The sequence below is a fragment of the Vulpes vulpes genome, chromosome 10, assembly GCF_048418805.1.
Source record: "Vulpes vulpes isolate BD-2025 chromosome 10, VulVul3, whole genome shotgun sequence".
NCBI classification, from domain to species: Eukaryota; Metazoa; Chordata; class Mammalia; order Carnivora; family Canidae; genus Vulpes; species Vulpes vulpes.
The window spans coordinates 46094135-46106492 of NC_132789.1; the positions used below are offsets into that span (position 1 = coordinate 46094135).

The window sequence follows — 12358 nt, forward strand, 5'->3', positions numbered from 1 at the left end:
TGCTGGGCTGCTGGCTGCATGGCCATCACGAGGGCTCCATGGGCTCCCGATGCTCCTTTCCCTCACAGAGGTGACACCGAGGTCCCCCAGGCCCCAGGTGGCCCCGCGCAGGCCTGGCCGCCCCCTCCTGCACTGCTGGTGCTCCCGCCTGACCCACCAGGCCCACACGAGTGGTGGGCGGCCCTCCCACCTCCGACGGCCCCCGGGGCCAGGGCCTCCTGTGCTGTGACAGCGCCCTGTCTTCACAGGTGTCCTCAGAGTCCCCCGGGGGCACCTTCATCTACCAGGGCTCTGTCAAGGGCCACGGCTTTGGGCAGTTCGGCTTTCAAAGACTCGGTGAGGAGCATCTGGCCCCTAGAGGGGACCCCGGGGGGGAGGGTGACACGGGGGGGGGGGGGTGGAGATGACGTTCAGGGGCCAAATCCAGAGGCTCTCCATCACTCAGGGTTCACAGCCGCCCTGAGGCTTGAGCAAAAGCCGGGACTGAGCCCTCCCTGGGCCGCGGTATTGCCGGCGCAGTTGGGCCCAGCTGCAGGGACCCTGGGTCTTGGCCCGCAGCCCCATGCAGGTGCGGGGCCCCGGGGCCCTTCTCCCAGGGGTACAGGGAGCCGCAGGCCATGGGGCTTCTCGGGGCGGGGACTGACTGGACAGCAGCCCCCAGGGCCCCCGCCTGCCTCAGGAACCCGCCTCTTGCGCAGGCTGCAGTCAGGCCTGCCCCCCCAGCAGCCCCCCTCCCTGGGGCTCTAACACCCCCTCCACCCCTCACAGCAGGGACCACAGGGCAGCCAGGTCCCCCGCGCCCCTCTGGGCCCTGGCCTGTGCCAGGAGCCCCACTGGGAGGGGACTCACCTGGCCGCTCCCTGTCCTCGCCTGTGCCCAGGGGAGCGGCCCTCGCCCACCGCCCGCCCTCCTCTGCCCCCCTCCCCCCTTCTCCTACCCCTACCCCCTCCAACTCCTCCTCCTCCTCCCTCCATTCCCCTCCTCCCTCCTTCCCTCCCCCATCCCCCTCCATCCCCCCTCTTCCCCTTCTCCCCTCCCCTCCCCCTTCTCCCTCCTCCAACCCCCTCCTCCCTCCTCCAACCCCCTCCCCCCTCCTCCAACCCCCTCCCTCCCCCTACCCCCTCCCCTTTCGGAACTTGGGCTTCCAGGTGAGGTTTCACCAGATCAAAAAGCTCCTGCACTGAAGGAAGTTTAGAAACTTCTGAAGGCTCCGCCCTCTTAGGATTTCGTCCTGCGGCCGGTGTGGACTGGGGGCGACTGTCCCCTGAGCCGCGGGGCCTCCTCGGGGCGGGGTCCCCGCTCACCCCGCGCCCTGAGGTTTCTGCTCTGGGACTTTGCAGACCTCAGGCTGCTGGAGTCCGACCCCGAGTCCATCGGCCGCCACTTTGCTTCCAACAGCAGCTCCGTGGCGGCCGCGATCCTGGTGCCTTTCATCGCCCTCATCATCGCGGGCTTCGTGCTGTATCTCTACAAGCACAGGTGGGGGCGGGGGGCATGGAGGGGGGAGGGGGGAGGGGGCGGGGCCGTGTCTCTCGGAGCGCGGGGGGTGCGGGGGAGTCACGGAGGGGCGGGGCCGTTGTCCGGAGCGCAGGGGGCCCGGGGCTAGGGGGGCACGGGGGACCGGGCCGTGTCTCGGAGCACAGGTGGGGCGGAGGCGCGGGGGGGCGGGGCCGCGTCTCGGAGCACAGGTGGGGGCGGGGGGCGGGGCCGCGTCTCGGAGCACAGGTGGGGGCGGGGGGCGGGGCCGCGTCTCGGAGCACAGGTGGGGGCGGGGGGCGGGGCCGCGTCTCGGAGCACAGGTGGGGGGCGGGGGGCACGGGGGCTCCAGGACGCCGGGGCCGGGGCGGGGCTGCAGCACGCGGCCAGGCCCATCTCCGCCCCGGGCCCGCCCCGTGCGACCCGGACCCTCGGGCCCCCGTCCGGGTCCCGCCCTCCCGCCCCCAGGAGAAGACCCAAAGTTCCCTTCAACGGCTACGCGGGCCACGAGAACACCAACGTCCGGGCCACGTTCGAGAACCCGATGTACGACCGCAACATCCAGCCCACGGACATCATGGCCGCGGAGGCGGAGTTCACGGTCAGCACGGTGTGTACCGCGGTATAGCCCCGGCCGCCCGCCGCCGCCGCCACCGAGAGAACCGCCTCCGGCAGCCGGTGAGGAGGGGGCGGGGCCTGGGGCGGGGTCTGGGGGCTGGGGGGCGGGTCCGGGGGGGTGGGGCGGGGGCCTGGGGCCGGGGGCGGGGCTGGGAGCTGGAGGCGGGGCCGGGGGCGGGGCGGGAGGCGGAGCTGGGGGCGGGGCCGGAGAGTCGGGGCGGGGCTGGGGGCGGGGCCGAGGGCGGGACTGTGAGCTGGGGCGGGGCCGGGGGCGGGGGCGGGGGCGGGGCCAGGAGAGTACTGCCGGGGACGGGGCCTGGGCGGGGAGCGGGGGGGGGGGGGGGGGGGGGGGGCCAGGGGAGCTGGGGGCGGGGCCTGCGCGGGGACACTGCTCCTGGGGTCGGCGCCCTGCTGCGCCCCGCCTGACTCAGGGCCACCCCACCACTCCCGGGCGGGTGCCGGCGGGAACCCCGTTGGATGGGGAAACTGAGGCCGGGAAGAGGAGTCGGGGGGGCGGTACCCAGAGCCCTGGGGGGGTTGACCAGAGCCCTGGGGGGGACCCGGAGCCCTGGGCAGGGACCCGGAGCCCTCGGCGGCGAGCTTGCAGACCTAGCAGGTGCCTCACCCTCCCCCGTGGCCGCGTAGACGCCTGCATGTCCCCATCCACGCGCGGAGCCGTAGGGCTGCAGGGACACGTGGGTGCAGGGAGCGTGGACAGGGGTGGCAGAGGGTCAGGGTCGGGAGCTGGTCCCAGGGCCGCGTGGCTGGAAAGCCTGAGGGCCTCAGGACAGGCCTGCAGCCTGGAGGTTTCATCAGGGGGACCTCACCCTGACCCAGGGGCCTCCGCTGCCTGGAGGAGGCCACCACTGTGGGGCGGCCAGGCTGCTCCAGAGTCTACTGATGTAAACGCGAACACACCTGAAAAAATTCGTTGGCAGCAACGTGTAGACTTGCCCCTAGTGCTTGGCCGGCGCCTCAGGAGGTGACGCGTGGAGGTAACCGTCACCTGGGGCGCGCCGGGGCCTACCCGTCCCCGCCTGCCTGGGTCCTCCCCAGCCCTCCTTGCCGCCATTTCCCCGCCCAGGTTATTTCTCTGCCTCAAGTATAAGCTTAGAATGGCAGGTATTAGGATCATTTATACAGAAAGAGATGAAAGTCATTTTCAGAAAACACAAAGGCCACCCTTGAACACAACTAACTAACTTACCGAGTCTTCCCACATCCTTGGCATCCGTCTGACACAAAGGTTCAGAGGAGGAGGAGGAACCGGTGCAGGATCCAGGCTCAGTTCCTGGTTTCATCTTTGCGATCCCTCCTTCTTTCTCCCACTCAGGGCTCGTACAGACAGAAAGCAAAACAGAAAAAGTAAAAGCCCCTCTGCTGACGTAAATCGGGCCTTCCGGGGGCTCAGCGGTGATGAGAGAAGTCAGATGCCCCCTGACCTGCGTCCCCCACCACAGCCCCTGCTCCCCGCCTGGGGCTCTGTTGCCCCCCCCCGCCCCCGCCCCGGCCGGGGTCACATGCAGTTGGCGGCTCCAAGTCTGAGCAGCCTGGCGTCGGCCTTCAAGGACTCAGAACCTCGCACCCAGTGCCCAGCTCCCCAGCGGGGCTCCTGGGGAGGCTGCCCCCGGCCCGGCCCGGAGCAGGACCACCGTGAAGACATGAGAGAGCATTGCCCGGCCCAGGGAGGGGCGTGTGGGAAACCCCCCTGAACACGCACACACAGTATGTTTAAAATGAGAAATTAGGTGATAAATCCACGTGGGGCGTAACAACAGCTGGAATCAAAATAGGAACCGAGATAGGAAAGTCTCGAGGCCAGTGGGGTCGGCGAGGCCGGCAAGGCCGGCGAGGGCTGCGCCGTGGCTTGTGTGGGCCCTGTCTTCCCTTACTGCTGGTCTGGAGACGCCATGGTCGTCGGGCCAGTGCAATCGGCCCGGACCCAGTCCTCGGTGCCCATCAGCCTCACTGCCCTGTTTGTCCTCCTGATTCTGAAGCTAAAACGAAAGCATTTCCTGGGCCCCTGGGGCCTGGGGGCCGTGGGCACCGGGCGCGGGGTGCGTGGTGGCCAGGGCGGGAGCCAGGAGGCCTGCACCTGCGCCCGCATCCGCGGGGGTGCGAGGCCCCGCCACGCTGACGCCCCTCCTCCGTGTCCCCCCCCCCCTGCTGCTCCGGCACAGCCCCCGCGACGCGCCCTCGGGCCCCAGTTCTCCAGGACGGGCTCCAGGCCCGAGCAGCGCGTGACCTCGCCTACCCCCCGCCTGTGTCTGCTGCTGGGCCCGCGCCCGCACCTGCTGCCCAGAGGACACCCGCTGCGCCCCGACTTGGGGCAGGAAAGGAGTGGGGCTGAGGGCCCGGGAAGCCTGCGGAGCTCGTGGACGTGCCCGTAGGGGGCCTGCGCACACGCACACGCCTCCTCCCTCGAGGCCCACGCGGGACCACAAGCCCAGGAGACAGAGCCGCGGGGAGGACAGCGAGCGTGTGCTGGGCCGCGAGTGGATGGAGAGCTAGGAGCGCCCCGTGCAGAGGAGCGTCTTGGGAAGTACTTTGGGAATCCATTTATTTTTTCCAGCAGAATTTTATTGTGTTTAAACCCAGTGAGTCGCAAAGTCGTTCTGGGCCCCGGGCAGCACTGGGGGGGCAGGAATCCGGCCCGGAGCCCCAGGCCACGTCTGCCGTCAGCGAGCAAGGACAGCGTGTCCGAGGTCCTGCAGCACCTGGGGGGGGTGCCGGCGGGGGGCAGGCTGACCCCCAGGCCCCAGCCCCAGGGCTGCCCTGCACATCTCTGTCCGTGCAGCTTCCAGAGCTCACGACACCCCAAATCTAGGAAGCATTATTGCTTTATAAGTGAAAAAGCAAGGCCCACGTCAGAGGGGAGGCCACCCCAGGGGCCCGGGCGGGAGGGGCCCAGGCAGGGCAGCGGGTGCCTCTGCAGCAGGACCAGCCGCCGGCCCCCAGCGGGTGCAGCCCCCGGCTCCACGGACACGGCACCCGCGGCTCCCGAATGCAAAACACAGAGGGAAGGAAGTCACCTTGTCTCCTGTCCCTCGCAAGCACGTGCAAGCGTCCCGCGGTGCCTCGGTCGTTACCGTATTTCGGATCAGTCTTATTGGGACGTGAACGAGTTTAGGAATCAAACGGGGGCTTTAGAGCCACCTCTCTGCCCCCAGGAAGGCCCCGCCGGGCCCGTGCCACATGCTGGCCTCGGAAGGTCCATCACACGTGGAAAAGCAAACAGAAATGGGAGGGAGTGGGGCGCTGGGGACCCCGCGTCCTTAGGCAGGCGGCCCGACCGGCCTCCCGTTCAGGTGGGCGCGAGGGCGCTGCTGCGAGGCGGCCGGTCCAGCAGGTGGGCCTGGCCCGGGGCGGGGGTGGGGGGTGGGCGGCCCAGACACACTCGCTCACACGCTCCTCTGTCCCCTTCCCTGAAAACCGAGGCAGGAAGTCCTCCGGCTGCTTCCCTTCCCCGCTCTCCACTCCCTCTCCGGCCCCACCTCCACCGTCCCCCTTGTGTCCCCGTGTGTAGTCCCAGGAGACCCCCAAGGGGCACAGCCGCTGGGCACCCAGCACTCTGCCGTGCATCCCCCATGCCCACCTCTGGCATCTTCACCCCACCCCAGAGGCTTGGCAGGAACCGGGCAGACAAGGCCTCTCGCCCGCCACCCACGCCATACACGCCCACCGCCATCCCATGAGAGAAAAAAAAAAAAAGTAAAACAAAAACAAAAAAAAATCTTTTGTACAGAGATATATTTTTATTATACAAAGTTTGTACAGTACCAAAAAAAAAGAAAGAAAAAAAACGGTGTAAATTTTTTTTTCATTATTGTAGGTAAACGGTAGTGGAAGCCTTTTTTGTAAATGTAACAAAATGTATAAATATGGTTTTCAGAAAACATCAAGTGCTGTAAATATGTAATCTACACACCTTCTCGGCTTGTCTGCAGTATATACATTTAATTTATCTGTCTCTGTATATGAGGCTTCCCCTGGGGTCCTGCATTATGGTACTTTCCTGAATTTGAAAGCAATTTTAAATTTTTTGAATTCAAATAAAATATAAATTTTTGCATTGGTTTCTTACATTTTAATGGCCTTTTTCGTGGTTAGGGGCAAGTGTGCCATGGGAAAGGGAAGGAAAGGCGTATTTGGGGCCAGAAGCCAAGAGTGGAAATGTGGAAATCTACCAAATGCAAAAATTAACACAGAACGGAGCACGGACCTAAACAGATGACCCGAAATACAAAAAAGTCTTACAAGAAAGCCCAGGGGAGAGCTCGTGACGTCGGGGTTGGTGGCGATCTCTGGGCTCGGACTCGGAGAGCACGGGCAACACAGGAGAAAGGTGCCAGCCTACGGGATGGGAGGGGAGATCCGCACATCATGTGCTGGTAAGGGATCAGTGGCCACACTGTAGGGAATTCCTACAATTCAACGATGGAAGCTGATTTTTTTTTTTTCAAAGATTTATTTATCTGAGAGGAGCACAAGCAGGGGGAGCAGAGGGCAGGGGAGCGAGCCCCCAGCAGAGTGCGCGGCCGAGCCCTACCCGGCCCTGACGCCCCAAGCCTGAGCGGAGCAGGCACTCTCCCAGGGGGGTGGGGGGGCTGTGGCCTGGCCTTGGGGCTCTGCACCTGCCTCCTCTGTGAGAGACACTTTCCGGTCCAGGAAGCTGCAGTGACTCACAGTGGAACCAAAAGCCACAGAACGCGGATCCATATTTGAAGGGGTCCGCTTGGCTTCAGCAGACACAGGAGTCGGGCACAACGCCACCCCTGGGGCCCGCCGGGTGACTGCAGCGCGACACCCACATGCCAGCCTCATGTGCTGACCCTGGTGTCACCCGGGATTGGGCTTCCCTCGCGGGCGACTAACAGGCTAGACTCCAGCGTCCGGGGCTTGGGCATCGAAGGTGGGTCGAGGGCTGAGCTGTTTCTTCAGAGATGTTGTTGGTCCCTCATCAAGACACAGAGCGCTGGCATGACCGACAGTGACCCGTCATCCCAAGCCCCTCGTCACATCGGCCCGGGGTGTCTGATGGCTGCAGGTGCCCCACCTCGGTCCCGGATGGGTGGCTGGGTGGCACCAGAGGGCCCGTTGCACAAGCAGGCCGGGGCTCACCCGTGGGGCCCAGCGAGCCGGGTCGCCCTGGCACCTGCCGCAGGACCCTGTGCTCCACACCGGCCCCGCACTGCGCGAACCAGACTCCCCGCCACGGCAGCGCCCGGCCCGAGCCCTCGTCCCTCTGGAGCTAACCCGAGGGGCGCAGGGCTGCCTTTGCTCACCCGCGATCCCTCAGTGACATGGCCTCAGGCGCGCAGACGGTCCTGAGGCTACCCGGCCCCGACCTCACCTTTTCTTAAAGATTTTATTATCTATTGGGGGGGGGGGGCATGTGCAGGGGGAAGGGGGAGGGCCAGAGGGCGAGCAGGGAGCCCGACCCGAGCTCGATCCCCGACCCCCGGGTCCAGGACCTGAGCCAAGGTGTGTGTGCATGTGTGCACGTGTGTATACGTGTTTGTATATATGTATGCGTGTATGTCTGAATATGTGTATGTGTGTGCGTATGTGCACATGTGTACATGTGTGCATGTGTGTCCATGTATATGTGTGTACGTGTGTATATGTATATGTGTGTGTACGTGTGTATGTGTCTATGTCTGTATACGTGTGTGCATGTGTGTAAATGTGTATACAGGTGTATATGTGTGTATATGTATTATCTGCATATACCTGTGTGTATGTCTGTGCATATGTCCATATATGTGTGTATGTGTGTGTGCGTATCTGTGTATATGTGTATAAAAGTATGTGTGTACATGTGTATATGTGTGTACGTGAATATTGTGTCTATGTATATGTGTACGTGTGTATATGTGTATGTGTGTATGTGTGTACGTGTGTATATCTATATGTGTATATACGTGTGTACATGTGTATGTGTGTATATGTATACAAGTATGTGTATGTGTGTACACGTGTGTATACGTGTGTGTACGTGTGTATATTATGTGTGTATATGTATATGTATACGTGTGTATGCGTGTATGTGTATATGTGCATAAAAGTGTGTGTATATGTATATGTGTGTATACGTGTGTGTACGTGTGTGCACGTGCCTGCGTATATGCATACACGTGTGTGCATGTGTGTGCACTGTGTATATGCATGTGCGTGTGCATGTGTGCACGTGTGTACATGTGTGTACACACGCGGTGCAGGACACGCGTGTGTGCTGGATGACAGCGTGTGTGCTGTGGACCGACAGCCTTGACACGGTGGCCACTGCCCACGCCGCAGCAGCCAAGCGGCCCCAGGCAAGGACTGGAATGCGCCAGCGTTGCACACGTGTTCCACCCGGGAGCCCCGCGCCAGCTGTGGTGGCCACGGCTGCTGCCCCGGCTGGCCGCAGGAAGCGAGTCTCCGGGAGAAGCGACATCATGAGGGGCCACGGAGCCAGGAGATGCAGGATCCCGAGGCTGGCTTCCCCCGATGTCGCACCGCCCGTGGGCCCCCCCGGAAAAGCCCCGGCCCCTCCTCCGCACTCCCAGCACTCTCGGGTGGCTCCCCTGCAGGCCTCGAACCTCCTCCCCGGGGCAGGTCCCCCGTGAGCCTCCCCGATGACGTGACCAGGCAAGACCGCCACCCGCACGTCCGCAGACCAGGGCCACGAAGGTGACCGCGCTGTATTTCGTGGGCCTGAGACACACCAAGTGCCCGCATTGGCTGGGCGTGGGCGGCAGGTGCCGCAGCCTTGGCTCCCCCGGCCTCTTCCACGTCATGAGCGGCTGGAGCGGACGGAGAGGGAGAAGCGGGGTCCCTGCCTGACGGAGCAGGGGGCTCCGTGGGGCTCCATCCCAGGACCCTGGGGTCACACCCCGAGCCCCCAGCGAGCAGCAGAAATCTGGGAGGCCCTCCCGGGAGCACTGTCTCTGGCGGGGACTGGCCTGTAGGAGCGCCGCGGCCGGGCAGCTCGACACTCTCGAGGAAACTCAGTTGTTCAATATCTTTTGTTTTTTCTTTTTTCTTAACTTTTTTATTAAGCTTTTATTTTTAAGCAACCTCTACCCCGATGTGGGGCTCGAACCCACAAACCCAAGACCAGGCGTTGCACGCTCCAGCCACGGAGCCAGCCGGGCGCCCCTCGATTTCATCCGGATCGAGTCTGATCGAGTCCTCACAGCCAGTCGTCAAGGTAACCACGAGGCTGGTGAGCATGGACACGAACGTGCCAGAAGCACCTGCCCCATGAATCACGGGACGGAAACCTGTTCACCCCTCGGTACGTCCCGGCTTCCGTGTCCGCCCACCACCCACTTCACCCCATGACACGCAGAGTCTCCGACCCCGGGCGCGGGTGTACTCGGCTAACCCGGGGCCTCTGAGCAGCGCTGGGATAGGGGTTGGAGAGGAGTGAGCTCAGCTCGAGCTCTGACGCTCACCTTAAAAGAAATAAGCAGGTGAGAGCTGCTTGGGCCCAGGGCGTGACCCCGGGTCCCGGGATCAAGTCCCACATCGGGCTCCCGGCGTGGAGCCTGCTTCTCCCTCTGCCTGTGTCTCTGCCTCTCTCTGGGTCTCTCATGAATAAATAAAATCTTAAAAAAAAAAAAAAAAAAAGCCTCCTGCCTGCGGGGATCCTGTGGGCGACCAGCTCCCCCTGGTGCTTGAATATTTTTCCATCTGGAAATCCCCGTGGAGGCTGATCCCGCAGGGAAATGACGCCTGTGCGACAAGATTCAATACAAGATCGTTCCCTGAAAGACCACAGATGACAGCGAGAAATTGGAAATTACCCAACAACACTCCATTACACTTTGTGACATCCGCTCAGCGCGTCGTACGTACGTGTTCAGACACAATGTTTTAAAGAATGTTTTATGACGCGACGTTAATTATATAACAGAAAATGCATTCGATGTGGCACGATCTTAAAAATAGATCACGAGTGTCGTGAGAGGAGGTGCACGAGGCTGAAAACAGTGATGTCCTTTGTGTTTCACATTTATGTATTTTTTACAGATTTTATTTATTTATTCATGAGAGACAGAGAGAGAGACAGAGACACAGGCAGAGGGAGAAGCAGGCTCCATGCAGGGAGCCTGACGCAGGACTCAATCCCGGGACCCCGGGGTCACGCCCTGAGCCAAAGGCAGCCGCTCAACTGCTGAGCCCCCCGGGGCATCCCATCCTGAAGTATTTTAAATCCACTACCGACTGGCACTGGGTTTTCTCCCCATGTTCTTCCACGTGCAATTGTAAAAATGACATTTCCAAAAAAAAAAAAAAAAAAAGGACATTTCCGGGCACCGGGTGGGCTGAGTGTTGAGCATCCGACTGGGTCAGGTCGTGACTTCGAGGCCTGGACGAGCCCCGCATGGAGCCACCCCAGGCTCCCTTCCCGGCTGGGGTCCTCGGGCCCCTCTCCCTCTGCCCCGCGCCCAACTCACACACTCCCTCAAATAAATAAAATCTTTCACAAAATAAAAATAAATTTTGAGAACCTGAAAGGGCCTTTCCGAGGCGTGCGCAGCGCCATTCTGACGCTCCACAACATGACCGCAGAGCCCTTTGGCTTCTGCGTACCCAGGTGCATTCACATTTGCAGGAGTGATTTTCCCTTTTTTCTTATGTCTTCTAACTTTTTTTTTTTGTCTTCTAACTTTTTATGATGAATGTAACATCTATTATTTAAAAGCAACAATTTCACAAAATGAAAAACTCTGATTTATACATTTCCCCCCACCCCCACCCCCAGGAACATACTGATTACATTAAGCGATTAAATATTAAATCTGGGGACGCCTGGGGGGCTCAGCGGTTGAGCGCCCGCCTTCAGCCCAGGGCGTGACCCCCGGGGTCCTGGGATCGAGTCTCATGTCGGGCTCCCTGCATGGAGCCTGCTTCTCCCTCTGCCTGGGTCTCTGCCTCTCTCTGTGTCTCTCATGAATAAATACATAAAATCTTTAAAAAAGAAAAAAAAAACTGGGGAAAAAACCCACATGAAACCGTGGTTTGCAGACACTAACCAGGGGCAGGGGTGATGCTCCCGGAGCATCACAGAGCAGACGAAGCGGGGGGCGCAGTTCTCCTCCTATGGGGCAGGAAGGGAACCCCAAACCAGCTCCCCACACAAGGCTTTCGGGGCCACGTGTCCTGTCCCTGTTGCGCAGGGGCCCGGCCAACAGACCCTCTCAGCCTTCCTTCGGGACGCCCCATTTCGGCTCGCGCCCCATCTGCGGCCTGACCCAGAGGTTGCCGCGGGCCTGTTCGCGGACCAGGCTTTTCTTTCCCCTCGTGCAGCTTCGTGTTGGGAAGCATCTGGTCAGTCCGGGCGCGCGTGAGCTCCTTCTGTGCAAAGGCCTGTGCTCGAGGCCCATCCCCCACTGTCCTTCCACCGCGTCGCCCCCGGGACCTGGCCGTGGGCCCCTGCCTGCCACCTGTCGGCCGCCCCTAACGCCCTCCATGGCCTGGAGCTCTCAGTTTACGGCCACACGGAGGAGCGGGGAGGCTGGGAGGGGCCGCTGTGACGCCCCGGGGCCAAGGACAAGAAGCCGGATAGACTCCAGTCCCTTGAGGGATCCCCCCGCCCCGACCACATTAAGAATATTCCCAGAAAAGGGACAGTAAGGAAACGTCCCAGGGCTCAGGCTTGCTTAACTCGGTTAGGGGCCTTCCTTCCTGGGCGCTCCTGCGGCTTCCAGCTTTGCCCCATGAACACGTTTAATAATATTTTTGAGCTTTACACTTTTCTGTAATGTATACTTCTGTGGTCTAAACCCGTCACTAGGATTCTGGATACTTAAATATCTTCAAAATTTAATTATCTTTACTTTTTTTAATATTTTATTTATCCATGAGACACACAGAGAGCGAGGCAGAGAGACAGGCAGAGGGAGAGGCAGGCTCCGTGCAGGGAGCTTGAGGCAGGACTCGATCCCGGGACCCTGGGTCACACCCTGGGCCGAAGGCAGGTGTTCAGCCACTGAGCCCCCTGGGCTGCCCCCCAAAATTTAATATCTTTAAAAGGACTTCAAGGGGATGGTCACAGTATTTGCATTTGGAGCAAAGGAGATAAAATTGGGGAGGAAACAAAAAGATGTCAGTACATACATATTTTTTAAATGAGAAAATGAAATCTCAGTAGGAAACTGCAGCAGACCTAGGCCCCTTGAGGTGAGCCCCTGGCTGTACGGTCCATCCTCTTCTTGGGGGCCGGGGTGTCTCCTGGCTCAGGGCAGGAGGCCGAGGGGATGGGGGCGCCACC

General features: G+C 61.4%; 1 protein-coding gene across 6 annotated transcripts in view; it reads left to right on the forward strand.

Annotated features, from left to right (window-relative positions):
* The window catches only part of CSMD2 (CUB and Sushi multiple domains 2), a 494027-nt gene extending 489124 nt beyond the window's left edge, over positions 1–4903 (forward strand). For 2 of the 6 annotated variants that reach the window (XM_072723914.1, XM_072723908.1), the window contains exons 68-71: positions 249–336; positions 1399–1479; positions 1945–2154; positions 4275–4903. In XM_072723914.1, the coding sequence (XP_072580015.1) occupies positions 249–336; positions 1399–1479; positions 1945–2154; positions 4275–4444 (549 nt within the window). In that variant the 3' untranslated portion in view covers positions 4445–4903. Of the gene's footprint in view, positions 1–248; positions 337–1340; positions 1480–1944; positions 2155–3427; positions 3605–4274 lie in introns of those variants that run through there. The other 4 variants (XM_072723910.1, XM_072723913.1, XM_072723909.1 and 1 more) reach the window with 3 other exon arrangements.
* The last annotated feature ends 7455 nt before the right edge of the window (positions 4904–12358 follow it).